General features: G+C 37.3%; 2 protein-coding genes across 3 annotated transcripts in view; one reads left to right on the top strand and one right to left on the bottom strand.

The window, feature by feature from the left end:
- immp2l (inner mitochondrial membrane peptidase subunit 2) overlaps positions 1 to 23,642 on the top strand; it is a 110,204-nt gene that overhangs the window by 73,192 nt on the left and 13,370 nt on the right. The window lies entirely within an intron of this gene.
- lrrn3a (leucine rich repeat neuronal 3a) lies at positions 7,337 to 22,861 on the bottom strand. Its single transcript, XM_026946465.3, has 2 exons — positions 22,311 to 22,861; positions 7,337 to 14,815 (listed from the first exon to the last, which is right to left on the bottom strand). The coding sequence occupies exon 2, from the start codon at positions 14,476 to 14,478 to the stop codon at positions 12,403 to 12,405; it is 2,076 nt and encodes a 691-aa protein (XP_026802266.1). The 5' UTR covers positions 14,479 to 14,815; positions 22,311 to 22,861; the 3' UTR covers positions 7,337 to 12,402.

Raw genomic sequence — 23,642 nt, 5'->3', positions numbered from 1 at the left:
GTACTCCGTTTAACTCACAGAGCTCTCTGCAAGAAAATTCCTATTCATCAGCTTGTGCTAGCCTGCAGCCTGTGTTTTTCCCTCTGAGATATTGGCACGTTTGTGGGTTTTATGTGATGCTCTGTTTCAGTTTTTGCTAAATGTGTCTAGATGAATTGTTCTGATGTTTAGATGCTGAATTAATAAGCAGATATAAGACTGTATGTAATGAGCGAAAATATCGTGTGTATATTTCAGCTGTAATTAAACACACATCAGGAAACTTAATCAGAAGTGACACCAATTAGGCAGGACAAAAGAATTCATAATTATTCATATTCAGAGTGTCAGTATTCAGTATGTCTATGTTTTGATTTGCACGAGTGGGAATAACAAAGCCTTAGTGACTACTAGGGCTTTGCAATATGATGATATAATCATAACAATCAATATTTGATAAATTATAAAAATCTCAACTGATTCTGAATGATATTGTACCAAGTAAAATCTACATTAGCCCAGATTTAAGGATGTTAAGCTGTTATTCTGGTGTCCTTCTGTTTTTTGTTTTTTTATTATTATTTGCAGTTGAGTCTGATTGGAAAGCATTTGACAACACTGTACACACACTGAATAATACAGGATTATTTGCACCAGACGTGTGTGTGTGTGTGTGTGTGTGTGTGTGTGTGTGTTAAACTAAGGCTGATATTAGCCAGCTTCTGTTGAGTTATGTATACAGAGACACATTTGTATGGGTAAATGTAAATTCAGGGAAAGGTGGATGATAATGTTGTAGTTTCTGTCTTTTTCTTGCTGTAGGATTAACATAAATGGAACATTTTCCTCATGAAGGGTGTTTTCACATTTAGAATACTGTATAATCAGCCCACACATGGCCTTAAATTACATTCTGATTCAGAAAACTTTATTGTCCATCACTAAAGGAAGGAAATTTGTTTGAATATTGGTTTAAACATTTACAAGCAGTAAATCAGGAAAATTACCTTGTTCAGTAGTTCATTATATTGACTGCAAAGAGAACGAAAGACTTTAAAATGTTTTTTAATACGTGCTGTTTCTCCTTGGCTTTATGTGATTAGGATGTAGACCTGAGTCACGCTTCAACTGGCAGCTTCTGACGAGCTTATGCAGAGTGTTTGCGTTTTCATAAAAAGTCTTAATTTGTCTAAAAAGAGATTACTGAAAGTACAAATTAAAGGCCTTAACAAATGTATGGTGGTCTGGGAAAACCCGTCAGATGTCACTGTGGATGAATTCTGGCAAATAACATAGAAAAAAAAGAAAACCTGGTTTTGGCACTTTATATACTTAGTATTTCATAACACTTTATACCCATATTTTTTTTTATTACAAATTCTGGTTGGAAGCAGCTGATTCACTTTTAAAGTATTACACCAAATCTTTGTAATTGTAAAATGTATGAAAAATTATTTTAAATTCTCTGTGCTTTTCAGCAATGTATGTAAACATTAAATAAAAATGTAAATGAACTCAGTTTATCACAGCTTAAAAGAAATGCAACACTGCTATTTTTTGGCAGTTTTGCTAGCAAATGTGTATAATGTGATACATATTATGTATCACAGAAATGTCCTCAGATGTCATTATATGATATTTTTGTCACATTTGGCCACCACTATTTACTACGTATCTTTAACAGTAAATAAGCAATATACATTTTGCCCTATTTAAAGAGAATGTATCTACAAACCGTGTAAAACTGCTGTCTGAAAATACATGCAGCTTTACTCAGTAACTAAAGCCGATCAATGTGAAGCCAAAGCACTTCATTAGTTTGCTGTGATATATGAACTCTGCTTTCCTTACTTGGCTTGAGGCAGCTGTTAGCCTGGGGCCAATTTATTAAACAAGACTCTCTCCTGATTATTTTAATAGGTGACTACAGCATCCACAGTCTTGTTAGTTCAACATGGAGCATGTTTCTGGTTTTTTCCCCACAAAATAACACAAAACTTGTTGCTGGGAAACACCATTACTTAAGGAGAAAGAAGTAAAGGAAGGTTGCCATCTATTTTAAATGATACCATGAGGATAGGTTGGTACTGTTACCTAGGAAAAGACATTTGCATTGGCAAAGTTTGCAAATGTGTCACTCTGGATATATAAATTCTTTTATTCAGCAATAAAAGCAATAAAATTAGTTTTGTCACATTTTTGTGTTTTGAATCAGAAATGACCCAACATTGAACTTTTGTACATGTCTACAGCATATAATAGTAACAAAATGATCGAAACACAAATGAAGCACTAATGCAGAGGTGAAATATTCACATTTAGTAATTTGATTCTTCTCCATGCTCGAATGTTGTGGTTAGTGATGACTTTTTCAGGTTCATTGCTTTTTCCATTCAGTTGAACTACAGCATGTGTTGATATAAATGTTGAAATGGTATTGCGTGGTGCTATTATGATATTACAACATGCCAAATTGTTATCAACTCTTGTAGAGGTGTTGTTCAGCATAGGATGATTTTAGTGGCTAGCGTTTTTGTAGAAAGACATAAGCCCAACACGTTATAAGAGCTGGATTTTGCTACTTCACACTTCCAAACAGAACCGTCTGGAGAATTTTGTTGGAGAAAAACTTCAATCCACTGCCATTATCTGAGCCGTTTTTGGGCAGGTGATGCTCTGTCAATATCACCACTCCAAAACTTGGTACAAGGAAATCCTGTTCTTGGAAACATATGCATTTGATGTGTGAAATAATTGTAGGAAGTACACAGCAAGAGACTCTGACAGCAGGAAAGTTAAAAGCTCTGGCTGAAATTGTACATTCACTACTTCACTATTTACTCTATCGGCTGTTCGGTACTGGGCAGCGGCACAGGAGACCAATTTTTGACAGCACTTGCTGGAAAGACATCCAGACCTGCAGAAGCATAAATATAGGAAACATCAGCAAAAAGGCTGGCAATGTCATCTTAAGACAGTTATCGATGTCTGCAAATATGGTGAAATAGTAGATAATTCTACTGCTAAAGTTTAACGTTAAAGGAGATTTTCTGTATTAAAAACCTGACTAACAACTGCTGGTTGAGTTTAAACCGTGTCCTCCACCATCCTGCCAATTAAAATTCAAGCTAAAAGAAATAGCTATGCATTTCTTTGTGGTGCATTTGTGCTGAAGTAGTGTTTACACTGGATTTACAATGCACTGTGGGTAATAATATAATGAACTACCTGAGGAATACGATAGTCCACCGAGCATTCGATCAGCATTACAAAATGGCTGACACCCAAATAGTGCATTATGTGATAAATAGGGAATGAATTCAAGCTCTGAATGTAGTGCCAGTTTTTCATTGGTGTAATCCAGCTCAAATACAAATAGCTCAAATATAAGTATTGAGATACATTTTTTTATTTATGTGTGAGAGAAAGTAAAAAGACGCCGTTGCGGGGGTTGATCCTAACAGCTCTGATTGTTGTAACTAAGGGTTTGCCAACACATGTACAGATATTTTTGATAACAGTGTTTTTCCTCTGTGTTTTGGCTCGCTCGTCAACGTCTCACTGAAAACGAAGTTTTTAGAAAATGCCACTGAATGTGGAGAAATTTTGAAACAGTATTCGTTGTTTTTGTGTGGACAAGGAAAGCAAGTGTTTTTGAAAACACTGATGTCACAGCGTGACCCTGCACATGGACATTGCAGTTTTGCATGTGTTATTAACCTGGTGACCAGGATATAACTTTGATTAATGGTCTTAATGTTTGCAATTTATTTTTCGCTTCTTGTGTAGAGGCACCAGAATATGCTACGTGCTGTTCTGCTCCAGAATCACAGACTGTTATCTCAATACACATACAATAGCAATGATATTAAGCTGTCAAGCAAATATATTAATTAAGATTCATAGTTTTAAGGCAGATACAGTCAGATAAATATTTGGATATTGACAAAGCTTTCTACCACAGTATATTGGAGTGTGAATTAATTAATGAATATGAACTCAAACACAAAATAATCTAACAGTATGATGTTACTAAGCTGTCTTTGTGCTTATGAGAGACAACAACCATTTCTTAACCTAAAACCTATCCTGGAATTCAGAAACCAGGCAATTGGATAAGAAAACACACTAAAATTTGAACGCTGAATAAAATATGATTTGTGAGGTTTGAGAGGAGAATTCTGTTAAGATCATGTGCGTTTCGATTTACTCAGTAGTGGCAGATGCTTTTATCCAAAGTACAAAGCTGAACATTTGAGGGTTAGGGGTCTTGTTCAGTTAAGGGTTAAGACTTCCTGGCAATCTGGATATTCCTTGTGGTCACAGAAGCTTAACTACAAAGCTATGAACTTTCACACTTTTACTAATGTGTGCACTTGTGAACATCAGATTTTTGTCTTTTTTTTTTTCTTTGCAAAGATGCCTTTCTTTGTAGCAGTGCACATATAAACATTAAAGTCCCTATAGAGAAATGGATATTACAAAATTATTATTATTATTATTATTATTATTATTATTATTATTATGTACTTTAATTATAGGGCACTTTTCCTACATGGGGTAGCTCATAGTTCTGTACAATCAAGTTAATTAAATTTAAAAAGTAAAAGAAAAGATAAAAAGTAATGGATATACAGGATATAATAGAATATACAGGATAAAATAAAAGATGAAATGAAAATAGAAATACGAAAATAAGTGATAATCATGTGATATTCTTCAAGACAAGACTACGTATCACAGTGGAAACTAAGCAGTACTTAGCCAGGCTTCTGTGCATGTGAATGCATATTTAAGACTTTTGTAACATATAATGTCATATCCAAGATGCTTTCAGCTACAGGCTGGTAGGTTTAGTTGCAAAATTTCATGTGGTCCACCTACACTGATGTTATCCATCGTATCTAATTCAGAGATGCCCTTGTCTTAGTAGCAAATGCTAATGGACAAATGTCAGTTTGTAATGCCAGTGGCACACTCATTCTGTGGATCTATATATGCTAATTTACCTGCTGGTGTGCTCTCAAGGTCTCTATGCTAAAGCCTAGTAGTATGTCCTGCTCACCTTAGCAGCTTTACTGCATATCCAGACCTTATTGATTTCAAATAAATTGTTGGTTCTTGTGGTGCGCAAAATGGGCATCTTGAGCCATTCTGTAATTCAGTGTAAATATTGTTTGCTATTTAATCAATAATTCATTTGGTGAAATAGTGCTGTAAGACTCATGTTATATTTGGGTGGTGTTGATGAGGAACTCTTCTTGAAATATGCTCAGAGGAATACATTGATGGGTGGATGGATGGATGGATGGATACACAGGCATATAGATAAATGTGTATCTATAATAAATTATTATATTATATTATATTATTATAATATATATATATATATTAATATGTGAATGGATATTCACATAAATGGATAAATCAAAAGAGGAATATATGGATGGGTGGATAAACAAGGAGAATTGATGGAGGGATGTATGGATAGATATGTAGATAGATGGATAAATATGTGTGGATGAATAAATAGGTGAATGATGGATAGATAGGTTAGTGGATGGAGGAATAAATGGGTATCTGGATGGGTGGATGGATGGATAAGAAGTTAGATAAAAGGATGGATGGATGGATGGATGGATAGATAGATAGATAGATGTATAGTTGGATGGTTATGTCGGGATGGACAGATAGTTGGATGGATAGACAGATATAGTTTAAGAAGGTGATAATTGAGTGTATTGAAAGAAGCTCCTCCGACTGGTGACAGACGCTGAAGCAGAAGGTCAGTGTTTATTCAGGGAATGGATGGGGAAGGCACGCTGCTGTGAGTGTGCTTGTGGCTGCTTCACTGAAGATGTATCCGGTGTCAGTGAGATGAAGATCAGCGTGGGCCTGTGGGCTGCTATACACTCAGGGCCATCTGTACACAGACTCTGCCAGACGTCAAACTCTGGAGTAGCACTTCATAGCTCAGCCAGTCTGCTCCCCCCGGCTATAGCTGACCTCCTGCCTTCCTGCTCGTCACACAGACTCTGGGCGTATGTTTGATGTGTCTGCACTGATAGGTGAGGTGGGTTTGCTAGATTCGGACATTTTAACTATCAACTGATGAATGTTTTTGAATCTTCATCAAAAATAGCCGAAAATGTGGAGCATATGTATAATCAGGTAAAAAAAAAAAAAAAAAGCCTAGTGAAGTTAAAAGCAACCTAAGCAAGCTTTCATAGTTCAGAATCAAACTGACATCTGAGAGTGTACCAAAAAACATAATGAATTTAATTTAACTCTTAAACAATCCTGATGTTCCTGGCGCAGTGCTGGAGAGGAATCGGGCATAGGTGGTGGGGAAGAGTGAAGCAGATTATTACTAGGAAATGAATTGGAGTGATGTGTTTTTTGAAGAAGGATAAAACAGGAGTGTTTGTCTGTTATAAAAAGCGATTAAGACATTGGACTTCTGATCGGAAGGTGGTGAGTTCAAATCCCAGCATCACCAAGCTGCCACTGTTGGGCCCTTGAGCAAGGTCCTTAAGCCTCAACCGCTCAGTTGTATAAATACAGATACATATATACAGAGATAAATGTAAGTCGCTCTGGATTAGGGGATCTGCCAAATGCCCTATGAAAAAATGAATGGAAAAAAATTAAATAAATCGATTCATATTTTCCTTGAAACATGGAAGAGTTTGAATATCACTGTTCATTTTTACTTTTTTATACTGTTACACCACTAATATAGATCAATCCATCCAATAGTTATTAATAGATGCACCTTATAGAGTGTAACCATGACAACAAACATAAATAACGGTTTAGGCAAGGCCTATATTTGTGCTCAGTTATTGCCTTCACTATCATGCCACTAAATGTGAGTTAAAGGAAATAATGTGACAGAGTTAGGCAGAAAGGAATTGTTTATAGAGTACAATGCAGGGAAATGTTTCAACTAAAAGAGACAAGAAAAGAGCAAGATGTAACCATAGCAACAACCGCATAATGGAAGCCTACTGATATGTTGTCTGGGCTAGAAAGTTAGCTAAATGAATTGACAGTTTGTAATTTTTGTATCACTGAGTCATAAGTACACAAGATGTAAAACTTTTGTGTTTTTTTCTTTCTTATATTTTTTTAAATAAAGCACTGAAAACTTGAATTGTATGAATGAAGGTGAAGCCCTCCGAAGTGTCTCAATATCAAAAAGTCAAACAAAAGACACTGAGGCCAAGAACACCACGTCACAAAGCACTTGCGTTTGCCAGCATTCCTTAGTTGGTCATTGTGTCTTAGATATAAGACTGCCAGTTTTGTTAATATGATTAAAAGAATAAACAGTACATCTTAGGACAATCATAAATGTTGAGAAACATTTATAGTAAGTTTTAATTTATCTTACAGAAAAATCACATACATTTCACGTGACCATACATTTTTCTCACGTGTGATTATGTGAAGCGAATGTGACTACATGTGAACGTGCATTTCAGTGTTATGCCCTGAAATTGCACATACATCAACGTACAGTAAGTAAACGTGACATCATATGAACAATTATGCGATCACAAGTGGAAAAGAATTATTCATGTGAGAAAATCAGGTGTGAAAAATAAACATGTGAAATTAAATTAACGTTGTGCAATAATCACGTGAATAATAAAAACACATGCATTACATGTGAAAAATGTGTGCAACATAGCATGTGACATGTCTAAAAACCACATTTGTAAGTTTCACATCATGAATCATGTGACTTTTCTTATGTGAAGTTCATGTGACTTTTCTGTACCTTGATTGAAGCCATAAAGTCATAGGCTGTGCTGCACAGCTCATGTAAAATGGCACAAGGAATGAAATCAGGCATGATGTTGATCCAAAAACATTTGGGAGCTTTGAGGATAGACAAAAAGCTAGTGAGTTTCAAATGAAAGTTTCTGTTCCAGTGCAGTTAAGATGATTGTTTCTCATGCTAGTTTGTTTCTAGGAAAATTCAGTTTTTTGTTTTTATTCCTTGATCCATTTCACAGCACTTCTATTTTGTGAATTACACTGACTTAACCGAATTAAATCATTTTTCTTCAAGTGGACATTTACTGTATTTGTAGTGTTTTATAAGCTGATTTAGTGCAGTATTTATCCATGTGCCCCCCATTGGTTCTACAAAGAGAGTAAGCATTTTTTGTCTACTTTATTGCTCATATATTTATATGGTCATCATTAATCAAACCTTAATGCTGGCTGAGTCGTCGACTGGCTGATTAAGTAGCTAGAGCATAAGGGCAGATATTTCATACAGATATTAATAGTGTTTAGGTTGTCAGTTTACACAAATAGACAAATTGGCCCATGTTTTGTGCCAGGCACATAAAACCCAAATTCCAGTACAAATCACTGGTCATGGTAAATTAACCTTAAGTTCTTTTACTGTGGAACAATCTAAAGCTGTTCTCCAGAGGCATCATTTCATGGTAATACCTGAATAGTTCAGTCTCTCCTGCCAGGCAGCTTCCAGTAACCGTTGTCTGAACTGCACTAATTTCCTCTAATCTAGCTTTCTCACCTTGGCTCCTGACTCTAATCACCTCGCTCAGAGCGAAAGGCAGCGCTTAAACGAACCGTCTCGCAGGGTCATTAGGAAAAGGTAAATTATTCATTACAAAATGTGCAATCCCAGTGGAGCGTTAAGCACTGGGCTTCTGATGCTGCTGCGAAAAGGGCAGTGCAGGAATTTCTCATCCTTTCTTTCAAAAGATTAACTGCAGCTCGATGGATCTCGTGAAGGGCATGTAATATCAAGCCTTGTGTTTGCTCTTGCCTTTTTTATCCCCTCCTCCCTCTCACTGATGCATCTCTTGCATGTTAGGTATGTGCTAATGAATACAGCATTTAGGATATTAGGATATAAGGTTATTTCCTGCTGTATCTACGGGCTGTTGGCAAGGAAACCACGGTGCTAGTCAAGAAATGAAAATGGATGTCGTTATTAATGAGATATTTTGTCCTTGTCTTGTTTAGCACTGACTCCTCCCAAGATACTGGTGCAGCCAGAGCATCTCGGTTCATGAGATCACTCTGCGTTAGTGCTGTCACCTCCATGTCGTGTTTTAACAGAAGACATTTAAAGCAGCCAAGGCAGGGGAGGTAAAATGGTGTTCCCTGCTATTTCAGTCTGATATGTCCTATGTAATGTGTAATCCTTTACATTTATATGAGCAGTATGAACAGGGAAATGAGAGATGATTGTATGACAATGTTCTGCTATGGGATTACTGAGCCATTTCAGCATTTTTATTTTTAAATTTTGCAGCCAATTTGGTCCACTAAAAAAAAAAAAACTCATGACTGGAATATACAGAGTTCATGCGAAATCTTGCGCTTAGGTTGCATGTGGGTTATTTCAGATTTTCCTGTAAGACATTTTTAAAGGTGTCACCTTTCTATCACTACAGCTAACCATATAGTACATTTCCTTAAAAAAAAACAAGAATTCTATATGTTTATTGAGCCAAGGTTTACAGCAGAATTGCTGAATTTGTGATCTACATACACACTGAAGATATAACGAACATAATTACATAATACTTTAATACTCCCATGTGAGAAGCAAATAAATCAAAGTGAATGGTTGTCAAATCATTAAAGGGTGTGTCCATTTACTTATTATCAGCTGCTAATTAAATCTCATTATTTAAGTGGTAGTGTATCTTCATATACACACAATGTGTCATATTAATGATTACAACATATGGTTATAAAATTAAGTAGATTAATAGACTCAAGATGGACCAGTGTTGAGTATATGTTGGATTGAAGATCAGAGCTTTATTTCTGTGTATTGCAGTGTGTGGTTCATTTCCAAGAATCTGATGGTACTGTTATCACTTTTTAAATAATAGATTTTGGCATTGCTAAAGTTGAAGGTAGTGAGTTTCAAATGAAAATTTCTGTTCCAATGCAGTTAAGATGATTGTTTTTAAGCTATTTTCTTTCTAGCAATATTCTTTTTTTTTTTTCCTTTATCCATTTCAGAGCACATCTATTTTGCAAGCTACACTGACTTAAACGTTGGAATAAAATCATTAGGTGTACAAGAATGGATAATCTGATGGTGGTGTTATTACGTTTTAAATAATAGATTTTGATGTTACTAAAGTTGAAGCTTTATATATACACAAATAAACCAAATAATGGACCTCACTGCTGTTTATACTTCATTTTATTTAAATGCTATATTATAATCTTTTTCAACACTGCTTTTATGGTGTGATATCCAAGTCCTTTAAAGTTACACACACTAGTCATCTACTAGTAGCCAGCTAATACATTAACTAGTTGTGAGGATGTTAACTAGTCAGAGCAGTGGAAAAAACAGCAAGGCAGACGGTAAAAATAGCAGGCTAAGTGTACTTTTTTAGTCTAAAAATATTTCAGACTAGATGAAGTCAAGTCTACAGTCAACTACACAAGACTACACTGGGAAAAGTCTTTTTTTTTTTTATTTTCTTTTGCTGTAATGGCACACTAACACTTCGATATCACTTTGATGTAGTAGAGAGGTGTGCGCAAGACTGTTTTTCAATCCCACTCCTGCCTGATCCCAAAGGAATTCCTTCTGTAGTTATTTTTTCATCCTTTAAAGCTAAATAATATCATTACGCTGGGCTAAGGTGATTTTCATCATGCCCAGCGCTGTGTGAAAGAGTGCTTTGAGAGCTGCAGGTTGCACATCACTATCCAATCCCACTCAGTTGGTTTAGAGTCAGATCAGCGGTGCACTACAGAGGCCAGAGCTGAACATGGTTCAGACAACTTTCCAGACACTGCTGTAGACATTGCATACTTCATAAATCTTTAACCTATAAGGAGCTTCCACACTGTGCACTGAGTTTCAGAAACAACTATTTCAGCTGAGCTAGCAGGTCATAGTATGATAAACAGATTTATTCATTTGCACAGTTATTCAATTATTTGATTTATTTACTTTTGTAGCCTAAAAAAAAAAACATTGAAGCTGGAAATTTTATTTGTAGCCTGTGTATGGCTGTCAATTGAAGAGTGGTTTGATGTGACCTTTGCTTGCAGGTTAATTATTTAATGTAACATAATAATGTCCTGAAATAGATTTTGCATTAACTATGGAGTTTACTTAAGACTACTAGTCATCTAGTCAAAGAGGTTTTTTTTTTTAATATTTTTTTTCTTTACCGCACAGCCATTTTGCCTCGTTACCTGTCTTGCCCATGCTCGGTATGAGTCCTGACAAATGAGCGTCCTGCTTGCTGAGCTATGTCCATAAGGGTGATCAGCCTCAGCAGGGTCACAGTAGGAAGTCGAGTCCAGCTGCATCGTGTTCCTGCTGACCTATCCACTACATCCTGCTCTGATGATTCATGCTTTAGCTTCTGAGTCTATGACAAATAGCCAAGCTCTAAAAGCCCTGTCCGTGGTGCTGAAACCCCTCTGGTGATATATAGCCATGCCTGCCTGATAAATCCCCCACATCATTCGCATTGTGACGGTGATTCATCACCTGTGGGTGTTTGGCGATTGGGAATTCATATTGGATTTTTAATGAAAAAGAATATAATGCAATTTGACGTCAATAAGTTTTGTGATAGCCCCTATTTCCTTTCTACCTCCTCCACTTTTATACATCTCCAGTCGTCAGCCGTGCATGTGAAGCCATCAATAACCCCACAACCACAAGATGGGAGCTAAAGCCATTTTCTTCAAAGACATTTGATGTGTGTTTGTGCTGTGTGATGTTAAGATCGCATACTCTATATATTGAGTTTTTAAGCAAGCATCTAATTTGTACTATATGTTTAAAAAGGCAACAAATCTGGCTTATATTGTTTAAAAAAAAAAAAAAAAAAAAAAAAAAAGGGTGATCGTGTTTTTTTAACTGGTTAAATGGTTAGATGAGTCTTGTTTAAAAAACAGAAAAAAAAGTCTAATTCACAGTTTTTTGTATAAATGTATTTTTTTTCACAAAGTGTTGTACATTGTGTTGTGATCTACTCTATGAACATAGTGGATCGTAAAGTTTACTTTCGCACTGAGACAGAGCAAAGAGTATTGCTACAAGCCCACAATAGAAACAAAAGCCACTGTGGAGTTGCATTATACATGAACAGTCAGGCATCTGGACACAACCTTTCATGTTCTGTGCCTTGAACCTGCCTGAAGGAACAGTGCTCTCCAGGCAGCCCAATCTGGAGGATATTGATTCCCACATGTGACATTTACACTAAAGGAGGTGTTGAGTTGAGACAATGTCACAAAACGCTCTGGGAGGGACGATGACTCCTGATCTGCCTCTGATTTCCTCCTGCAGTGTTCCAGCAGAAACTCAGAAAGTGGGATAGTGAGTCACACAGGCTTGTGTCCATTGTATCCCACCTTGGTTCTTTCTAAAAGAGTTTCTTAAATAGTGTTGTTTAAGTCCAAAACAGAGGCATCCACTTCAGACCTTGCTAGCTGCATGAGGTTGGAAGAGGGGCAGGGACTGGGATCCTGTGGTGTCACTGTTTGTTGATTACTTAACCGTCTGTAAAGATGATTACTCTTCAGAGACTTGTAGATGAGTGAACATGTTACAGCAGATGCTATCAAAAGCAGACCAATGGCATTGATCATCACCACTTTGCTCTTGTCAGATTTGCTCACTGGAGCAGCTTGCTCAGGTGTACTGACATTAATACAATTTCTTAAATGCCCCCTTTGCAGGTCTATAATTTCTACACATACCTCATACTGTGTCAATGGCTGCAAGTTTGTCAGATTAAACATTTTTACGTCAGATGGTACACGAGCTGTGAAGCGCAAAGACGTGGTGGACCATTTGATATTTGACACAAAGCTGCTCTTAGGTGGTACCCAAGATATTTTTACAAAATGTGGTTGTATCAAATTGATTTGTACATGCAAAGATCCATTTAAATGTTCTGGATAGTACCCATTCACTACCATTACAACAGACTTCATATCTGCCCCCATGACATTGTGGGCTACGCAGGTGTATTGACCTGCTTCACTCTCAGAAATGTTAAATATGTCCAGTGTTCCCTCAGGATGCACCAAATACTTGCTTGAAGCCATTCTTGGTAGGACCTTTTCTCCTGAAGGGGTGATCCAGTAGATCTCCGGATTTGGTTCTGCAAAAGACCTACAGTGCAATGACACCGAGCGACCACCATCCACACTGATACGTTCTGGAAGGCTTTCCGGAGCGATAACTGGGAGGCAGGTGTCCATCATTTCACGGAAGTGTACGCGTCTGACATGGTGGCCTTCAAACTCTGGAGGTCCTGTGCACAAGAGTGTGTCAGCCTCCATGAAGCGGATCTTAGTCTTGTTCATATTGATCCAGCGGACAACACAGTCACAGTAAATCGGATTGGAGTGTAAGCTTACTTCCTGTAGGCTGGGCAAGGACTCTACTGTAACACGGTGAAGTGCACTGAGGGCATTATCATTTAGCATCAGTGTCTCAAGCCTGGGCAGGTTATAAAACGCATTGGGATGGATATAGGACAGTCGGGGGTTGTTAGTGGCCTCAATCTTTGTAAGCTCGGGCAAGTTGGAAACAGCAAAGCTATCAATTGAAACCAGATCTGGCATGCTGTTGATACCCAGTTCTTTCATATGGATCATATCCACAAAGTCTCCTCGATTAATTTTCTCAATAGGATTCTTATTGAGATCTAGAAACTTGAGACTTTGGACTTTTCTGAGTGCAACCTGGGGCACCTTTGCAAACTTATTTTCATAGAACGAGATGCTCTCCAATTTATGGAGACCAACCAGAGCACTATCAGGTATTTCACTGAGGTTCATCCTTGCCAGTACAAGACTGCGGAGATTACTCAGGGGCTGGAAATTCATATCTTGTATTTGGGAAATGGGATTTTCTCCTATCATCAATATCTCCAGTTGGTTGAGTCCGTGAAACCACTCTGGTCTGATTACCCTCAGACAGTTTGAGTTGAGATGGAGACGCAAAAGATTGTTGAGACCTTGAAAAGCCCCAGGACTGATCAGCGAGAGTAGGTTGTGGTTGACATAAAGCTCTTGAAGGTTCGGTAGGTGCGCAAGGCAGTTGTCGTGAAGGCTGGTTATTCGGTTCTCTTCCAAGTGCAAGGACAAAAGCTGAGGAAGGTGACCTAGAAAGATGTCACTAAGAGAAGATATATTGTTCTGAGATAGATTCACTTCTGTTAAGTTAACTATATAATTCAAAGGTTTTTCAATATTGACGATGTTGTTGCTCCGTGCCAGTAGCACCTGTGTATCTGAGGGAAGTTTTTCTGGAAGAGATAAAATTCCCAGATCATCACAGTCCACAGTTAAAGCCTCCATATAAAGGGACAAAGGAGAAAACCAGGGTCGGATTCCACATCTGCACAGATTCTGACATGCCCCGGTCCACTCAGACACATGAACAGAGTCAGTCAGAGCAAGTCCCGCTAAGAGAGAAACTACAAAGAGCAGTTCTTTCATCCTGGCCCTTTTCTCCTCAGCAAATTAGTCCGTTTGGAGTGTAGGGTTACTGCTGTTAACTTCACAAATACACTGTCATTTGTTGCCACAACAATGGGCTGTTTTTCTGCTGACACCAAGTCTCTCCAATGCACCGGTTTCTTTGTGTTGTCCTTGGCAACGAGGAACAACCTTTCAGTTTACCAGGTGCAAGCTTGTCAGGCTGGCAGCAAATGTGAAGGTCACTGTATCCTTCGAGGAATGAAAATGGAGAAAACGGGGAGCTCAGGTTGCTGTAGGAGATGTATCACTCTGCCTTCATTATTATCCTCAATCAGTCACACACATCAATTTCCATCTGCAGAAAACAGGAGATGGGAGAAATATAATGAATACCATGTCACATTACGGCTGAGAAAGAGTGGTATTGGCATTTAAGAATATTGAAAAATATTGACGTTAACCGGGAGATTTTTATTGCTATTTCAGTTGCACTGGGAAAAAAGGTGAATTATGACTGCTTTGCCTGGTGCTCTCATATATCATTTCACACAGAACATGAACAAGCAGACCTTTTTTTGGTTGTGTATTGAAATAAACAGGATTGTTGGGTTATATGTTATGATTAGCTCTTTGAAGCTCAACACAGGAAGGTATGTGTGGAGAAATAAACACTTCCATCATGCCCAGTGTATTTTGCAATCTATATTTATTCATTTGGCAGATGCTTTTATCCAAAGAGACTTACAATTTATTTGAGCAAATAAAGACTATGGTCAAGGCTCAAGGGATTTGAACCGAGAACTTTCCAATCAGTACTATACTATTCCAATCTGTACTAACTGCTGAGCCACCACTGTACACTGAAGTAGTTCTTAACAGATCCAGTATTGGATAACTTATCATTCAGACTTCTATCTTTTACTCTGCCTGACTGTTAAATGCTTGTGTCATGAGTATATAGCCTACTATGTCTAATGAGTCAAACAACATCATAGTTCATTTAATAATTGTAAGCAGTTATGGTCCAATGAGTGGCAGAATTGCTTATATTGCTGCATATAGTCATCAAAGGCAAGCGAATGAGCCAAGCAATTATTTCACATCACTGGTCCCAGTAATAACCACTGTGTGTACTCTGTGACAACTGCCATTATTATGTTGTCTTGTTGGAGAACATATCTAGAGCATCGAAGCATTGCGCAACGCTTTCTGAAAGTACAAATGTACTGTGTACACTTCTCCAAAAGGAGACCCATAGGTTGTTTCACAGCAGAAGCTATTTATTAAGGAGGTCCCTGGTGCTTGCTTCAGTTGCATTATGTATAAGGAGCCGATTGATAGTTGTTCCAGTTGAGAGTACACTCTGGCTTAACCTGTGTTGACGCCATGTATTGATGTTTTGATTAATTTGTAACCTTGAGAGCAGAAGCCATGGCACTCCAGGGCAATGTTAGATGAAGCTGTCAGTATTGCTACAGAAGCAGCTTTGCCAAGGACCCCCCTCCCTATATGACAGTATGCATGCATTAGTCTGTCTATGGCAACGAGTCAACATGGGCAGGTGGGAACAAGCATTCTTTCCTCTTTTTTTCCCGCTAAAGCCATCTGTTTAAAGCAAAGACCTGGTTTGTTTCACACAGCTTTTAGGCAAGTAACTCACAGTACTGAATGGCTTATGTTCCTCGTCCTTGCCTTTCTAGGTTGCGATTATGTAATCAAAAATACAATTAGTCATATAACTGAATAATAGTGATTTTAGTATTATTAAGTACTGTATATTACTGACATTTAAGAAAGGCTGTATAATATAATATGAAATGTTTACTTATGCTAGAAAAATTCATTAGTGTTGCAGTTCCATAGTGTCACTGTTGAATAGGGCATCGGCAATATGGCAGGAATAAAATGTGATAGGATGTGTTGAGATGTGTATTGGAAAATAATCAACAATCACCCCAAAGTTACTTTCATGTATCATCATGTCCCAAAGTGGTTTAATCCTCTTATACCACAGCAATTCACTACTGAGTTTTATTAAATAAAGAACAGCACACAATACTTACTATTCGTTTAATAGTTAAGTTTAACGTTGTGGAACATCTGTGGAAGTTAGTTCCTGTTCTCATGTTTCCCCTCATCGGCCTGCCTTATTTTCTACCTCTTAAAGTTAATAAGCCAAAAAAAAGCAGCTTGCCATGTTCCCGAGAAACCACAAAGTTCTCTGTCTTGAAGATGTCCCGATGTCAGAAAATGTTTACCTCTGACTGTTACAATGCACTGACACTGGAGACTCCTTCCAGAAAAAATAAATGTCCCCTTAGAGAAAACTCCACCATATCAAAAGTTATGTGGCACGTCCACCATACAAGTAAGTAGTTACTATAGAAATGACGATACGTTATAACAAACACTTTAATATAAACCTTGATGATATAGAAGACGAATCAACAGCTTCTTCCCAATCAGAATCAAGCAATAGCGGTGCTGTGGTATAAAACAAAGATATCATATAACTATATTTGAAGACATTACCATGATACACAATGTATATCACAATGTATAGGACTGCTAATAAAAATTAAAAACTGAGTCTGATGATATTTTAATGGCTACAGAATTTAACTGCTAAAAAACTGAAAATGAGAAAAAATAATAAATTCTACAACTTACAATTAAGTACAAATTTTAAACATTCAATCTGAGTTTATAATTATTTTCATTTTTAATAAATTTTAGAAAAAGGTATCATGTTACCCGCGATACCTCAGGAAAGTGTACTGTGACACAGTTTATCACATTATCATTATTATATCATCATTTTGCCCAGCCCTAGTGGTAAAAAGTGTCTACAGTCAAATATTCAAATAGTAGATAGAATGTCAGAAGTTACTGCAAACCATTTAGCATTTTTTTCACCAATACAACTGTTAGTGTGCATTTTCAATAAGATCTACTTAATTAACTCCAGTCAATATAGCTCATGGCCACATCTATGATCAGCCACGACTGACTGTTTGCCACACATCTTTGCATTTGCGATGTTTTTCTGTCTTTCTCTATATCCACATATACCATATGCAGTAGAAAGTCACATTGTGAGTCAGATCTCTTTGTTGTGAAGGCACACGTACAGATTAATGCGCTTTAAAGTGAACAAAGCATTGAGATATGCACAGTCACACAGCATGAGTGCATTTTTTTCCACCCTTCTCTGCTGTTAAGCCTTTGCTTCACTCACACACACTAATTAAATTAGTTCCTCTTTGTTTCCTGCCGGTGAATGTTCACTTCTAAGAGCTTTCCCTAACTGCTGTGCATTGTTGCACATTAGCTGAGATGGAGATCTGAGTGGGGGGAATTTTTTTCTAAAATGGTAGTAACTGCTTTATATTGAGGTTTCTGAGTTATTGCTTTGCATTTTATTATTAAAACTAGTGTCTGGATAAAAATCAGAGATGTGCTTTTTTCATTTTGGGGTTTTTCTGCTTAATTTTGGCTGCATTATTATCAAGATGCCATGATTTCTGTCTACTAAGAACAGTAAAATAGTAAATATGTTGCACTTATGATTTATGTATACCTCAGGTATTCAAGTGTTAGTTTGAGAGCTATTTTATCAGCATTTTTGCTATAGACAGGTCATTTCTACATGTATCCTAATGATCACATTTTCTTACAAAGGAACTAGTGTGTCTCTTAATCATTTATAATCCATAATATAGGGAATAAAATACAACAACCAAGTGTTTTATTCCTATTATACCACAGTGATTTGACAATGATTACAATTTTTACAATTACAGCACTATTGTTGGTGCTTCTCTTATAGAAAATGAATCCTACTGACCAATCAGATTTGAGAATTCATCAGCGATGTGGTAAAAAGCAGTTTATCATTCTTCTGAAATGCCACATGCTAATTCCACAGAAAGTAAGTGGCCCACTTTGGGTAGAATTTCACTATCAGACTCTTTTGCCATGTGGATCAACAAATAAACCAATTTGTTGAGGAGTATGGAGGAGTATGGAGCTTTGAAGTTGGAGATAACTTTTGTTTATATTACAACTAACATTATTGCTCCTTTCTATATTTATTGACATGAGTAAATCATGGAGGCTTAAATAAATAGATATCATGATTTATAACGGTGGTGAATGCACAGAAATACCAGTTGCATTGGTGAAGGAGATGACTGGCAACAGTATTCTGTCCCTTAAAAGAACGTTTCAGAGGTTTCTATATGGAAAGACAAAAAAACTGCAAATGCAATTTGAGTAACAATCAGTCTCTGGTAATCATGGGGGAAATGGCCATAATCTCAAGTACATTTGCCATACAGTTCTTCATATTTCTCCTGCTTGCAAAGATGATTTAAATTTTATTTAGTTTCTTGGTAATAATCTAATTTAGGAGGAACTACCAGTGTAGCATGTGTAAGATTTTATTTGACCCTAAATGAAAACAATTTTTCACCACTGATTTACTTTTCTAGCATGAGTAACCTTTGCATATTAGCCTTTCTTACATTCAGTAATATTCAGTAAATAGCTGCAGTGTAGGGCTGCATAATTCATTGGTTTTTTCATTTAATGAACTATAATCGACTAAAGCAGCTAATGGGTCTAACTGTTTACATTTTAAAGATTTAAAAAAATCTTTTTCAATTATAATGTGAATCAATGTGGTATATTTGATACAGTTAATATGATACATTTCAATAAAACTATTTTGCTCCTAAACTGCCTGAATAATTGTGATAAATAATCCTGATATTATTATAGAGTGAAATAATCATGTTGTATTTTCTTGTAGTGTTTATTACAGTCTCACAGACAAAGCACAATTTTCCCTTCACCATTCTGTATTAACTTAGCATTTATTTCATTATTATATACAAAGAGCCCCATTTATGGAGTTATCTGATGAGTGTGCATGTATACAGCTTAGATTTAGCAGTAACCTAGAATCAGCAGGAACCCAGTGATGATAGAGAGAACAGGAAGGCAGGTATAAAAGGCAGGTATAAATATAAAAGTCCCTCCGCTCTCACCTGCTTGGCTCAGCTAGCGAATATTCGGCACAGATGCAATTAATTACACTTCACCACCACTGACAGAATCCCCACGGATGTTTCAACTATTTCAGCCAGCAATTATTCACCTCTGTTTTAGTCTTGCACATCATCTGCAGTTCTTTCTATTGTGTTTCTGTCTTTCTCTCCTCCTTTATCATGGCACAAAACCTTTTCTGTTCCTTTTTTTTGTATATGAATATGAAAAGTGTGTTCTATGGGGAGAAAGTAGTATGCACTCAGTGCTGGGAATGTGCTGATATTACATTTCATATCACTTTTATCATGGTTTGTGATATTATCGCAATATTTTATTATTAAAAAACACTGCATATAATAACTGTACAATTCTTCCAGTCACGTTTCTTAAAATGTTATATATGGGCTTGCCTACTGCGATAAGAACACTTCTGCCAAAATAAGGAACTGTAGAAGACAAGTGGCTTCCATATGGTACACTTTATCTCAATTCAAAACTGCCCAAAATGGTGCGCACCCAGCTGGGGAACCTCCACTCAAATAGAAAACATGGTATTTTGAACTGTCCAGGAGAATGTTAACTGTGTTAAACAATATCGCTTACACCACAGAGATATTGAATTCTCGATTCTGATTGGCCAGAAGGTGCAGCTCTGACAGTAGTTCCTGCTACAAGAAAAATCCCAAGTTTATATTAATGAGCTTGTTCTAATACATTATCATTTCTATAATAGTAACTTACACAGGGAATTGTATGGCAGACGCTCCACATAAACAGGTTCAAAAATGTGTAGCTGTTTTTAAATATAGTGATGTTTTGGGGATGTTTATTTAACCATTTTGGAAGGAGTCTCCAGTGTCAGCGCTTTAAATTTAACTATTTTCACCATGGAAGAGACATCATGACAGAGTGCTTCACGCATTAAGGTTTTTTAGTAACATGAAAAGTGTGTATTTGTTTTGTCAATAGAAAGGAGAAAAGAGAGGATGGTGAGGGAAAGGCTGTTTAAAGCTGCTGTAATGTAAGTGATATGATAATTAACATGTTTCACAGACACTCCACAACATTAAATGTAACTATAAATGCATAAAAATATGATGTGTTGTTTTTTAATTAATAAATAAAACATTTTAGTTGCTGGCAAATTGCGGAGGTACAATGGAAATAAAACACTACAAGATGTGCTGTTATAGGAAAATAACCATCATACCATCATACATTATTTTCCTATATTTTACTACACTATACTACACTATACTATACTACACTATACTGTATGCATGAATATACCATGGATCAGAGTTTTTTGTTGTTGTTCCTAGGGTTGATTACACAATCTACAAATTTATTATGCTGTCATTAGAGTATCATGTCTTTGGAATGTTATACCATAATAACCCAATGCAGCCTTAATGGAATCTTTTACTGAAGGTTGTTAATGAAGGACTCAAATGCTACGTGATGCACCTTTAAAACAGACATTATGTGATTAAAACACAGAATACATCTAAAGCTTTGCACCGTAAAACCTCAGCATGAGGCGGTTTAGCTTTATGCAAATGTGTCTGATTGGTTCTGCCACCCAGGAGAAGGATGGAGCCAGAGTTGGGAGCAGGATGGTTAGGTGTGGGTTTGTCAAGTGTGAGGTGTTGGGTTTGTCAGAATGGTGCATACTGAGCATGGTTGCCATAGGCAGCATGAGAGTGTGTGCAGAGAGCAGGCTGTGCTGCTAACGTACGTGTGTGTGTGTGTGTGTGTGTGTGTGTGTGTGCGTGTGCAAGAAAGATTTACCCAAAGAGCAGCAAAACATTTAGTAGCTGAGCACAAAGACTTATAGTGACCAGATCTCATTATATACTATATATAATGTGTATACTGTTAATGAGAAAGATACAAATATCCTTCAAGATACCTTAAAGGAATATTCCAGCTGTTTTTAAACCTAATCACATCTGTAACATAGCAACGAGACATTTTACATGTTTCCTTGTACTGAGAAATGACCCAGAACCCTGTTTACATGGTACTCACGTATAATGGAGGTCTAAGGGTAGGCATTTGGAGAAGTCCACAACTGCCCCAACAACTTTCTGTTCTTTTCTCATAACAGGAGAACATGTTGAGGAACTTATTGTACATTACAGATGTGTGGATTGACATTAGGTTGGAAAAAAAATCTGACTTCAATAATCCTTTAAGTAAGATTAAGATTGTGAGTAATAGCTCAAATTCTTCGCTGTATTCATGGATTTGCATATTATTTACTTCCTTTCCCATTAATTTGATTTCATGTATATTAACTTCACATCCATTGGCCTTTTCTAATCTAAACCTATCAAAATCTAAATCCAAACTTCATTTGATGGAGGCAGACTTGCAATATCATCCTCACTGATTTGAAGTCCTGAAGATGAAATCTCTTTCCTCAGATCAGCATTGCATTATTCACACTTTCATGTTTCTGCTTGATACCTGTGGAGTGTGAGCATCTTAGTGTGTGTGTGTGTGTTTGTGTGTGTTTGTGTGTGTGTGTGTATGTGTGTGTGTGTGTGTGCGTGCTAGTCTCTGTATAAACCACTAAAACCACCTACGCAGGTCGAGATAAGAAGCTCGCCACCGAGACCAAAAAAAAAAAAAAAAAAACCCCAGAAACGAGGGTGTTCTTATGAATCGGAAAACGATGCCGTCAGAACCGTTAGCGAGGCGCCTCTGCATTGACACACTGCTCTAACACGCTGATGACATACGAAAGCCGTGAGTCATCTGAGGAGAGGAGAGAAGAGACAAGAAGAGCTTACCGTAAGGGTAGAAGATCCTCCTGGTCTGAGTAACATATTATTCCAGTCAGGAATGAAACTCAACTCTGCGGCGTGTGATCAACAGCGAGAGGAATAAAGGGAGAGATCTGGTTGAGGGAGGGAGATGTGAGTGTGCCGATTCTCTCTCTCTCTCTCTCTCTCTCTCTCTCGCTCGCTCTCACACTAGGAGCACACAGAGTGTGTATTCGCTCCTCAAACACCACTGCCTGTGCTGTGCTCCTGATACACACATGCACAACCCAGCCTCCCCAAGGACAGACAAATCACCACCCATCATTCAAGCAGTGGCTGCGAGCTGGTTGGATGAACAAGGCTGTCAATCACAGCAGAGCTCACACAGACGAAGAAAGCACGCAGAGTATCTCGTCTCCTTTTCTCACACACACACACTCTCTCTTGATCTCCTCTCGTTCTTATTTTTGTTATTTCTGCTATCCCTGTCTTCCTTGTTTCCTCACTTGCTTGCTGAAACTGCAGTGAGCTAGTGACCCAGTTAAAGATGGAGTGTGTGTGTGCGCGTGTGTGTGTGTAAGATGCCATATTGCCTGAGGCAGCTCCTGGACTGAATGCTGACTAGTGGCTTTTCTCTGTCCTGACTTTATTTATGATACTGTTTCTGGGTCCTCTTGGCTGTCTGATAAAACAATCGTTGTTAACATTTTCATCCCAGAAAATTGTATATCCTCTACTGTGATGGAAAAGATCAAGTGTGTTTTTATTGTCATTCCCCTGTATAACTTGTATGCATTGAAGCAAAATGTCATTTCTTCAAGACCATGGTATAACAATGCAATAGAGTAGCACAGCACACAGGACTACATAAAGTGCAAACACACAACAGTGTGAGATGAGTCCTAAAACACAGGACAATAAATACACAGGACAATAAATACACAGGACAGTGGGTTAGTATTGGATGGAAGAAACCATTGCAAACTATTGTTCGTAAGCTGCATGTTCAACTCCATGCAGCTGAGTAGAAAAAAAATTGAGAAATAAGTATAAAAAGATTCGATCTTCCAAGCTTTTTTCTCATCTTTTTTTTACACAGTTTACAGAATTCTGCTGGATAAATTCCAGTGTTCTCCATTTGTAACAATTGCAATAAGCACTTCCAACATCGAGGCCTGTAAAACTAATGAAGAGCACAAATCACGCTCTCCACCAAGAAGAAGGAGGAGGAGACACAGGAGGTGATGGAGAGGTGCATGCTGGCGCTCACTTAAATTCTGAGTCCTCTATAGAGTCTGAAATGGTGCCAGAAGATCATTGTAACAGATAAGAAGTCAAAAGAGAATCTACAATCGAGAA

Source organism: Pangasianodon hypophthalmus, chromosome 7 (assembly GCF_027358585.1).
Source record: "Pangasianodon hypophthalmus isolate fPanHyp1 chromosome 7, fPanHyp1.pri, whole genome shotgun sequence".
Classification (NCBI taxonomy): domain Eukaryota; kingdom Metazoa; phylum Chordata; class Actinopteri; order Siluriformes; family Pangasiidae; genus Pangasianodon; species Pangasianodon hypophthalmus.
Note: the sequence above shows the minus strand (reverse complement) of the source record. Positions and strands in the feature narration are given on the sequence as shown.

What these genes read in the sequence shown, in the direction of transcription:
- lrrn3a (XM_026946465.3), bottom strand. Translation starts at nt 14,478, where the DNA reads ATGAAAGAACTGCTCTTTGTAGTTTCTCTCTTAGCGGGACTTGCTCTG.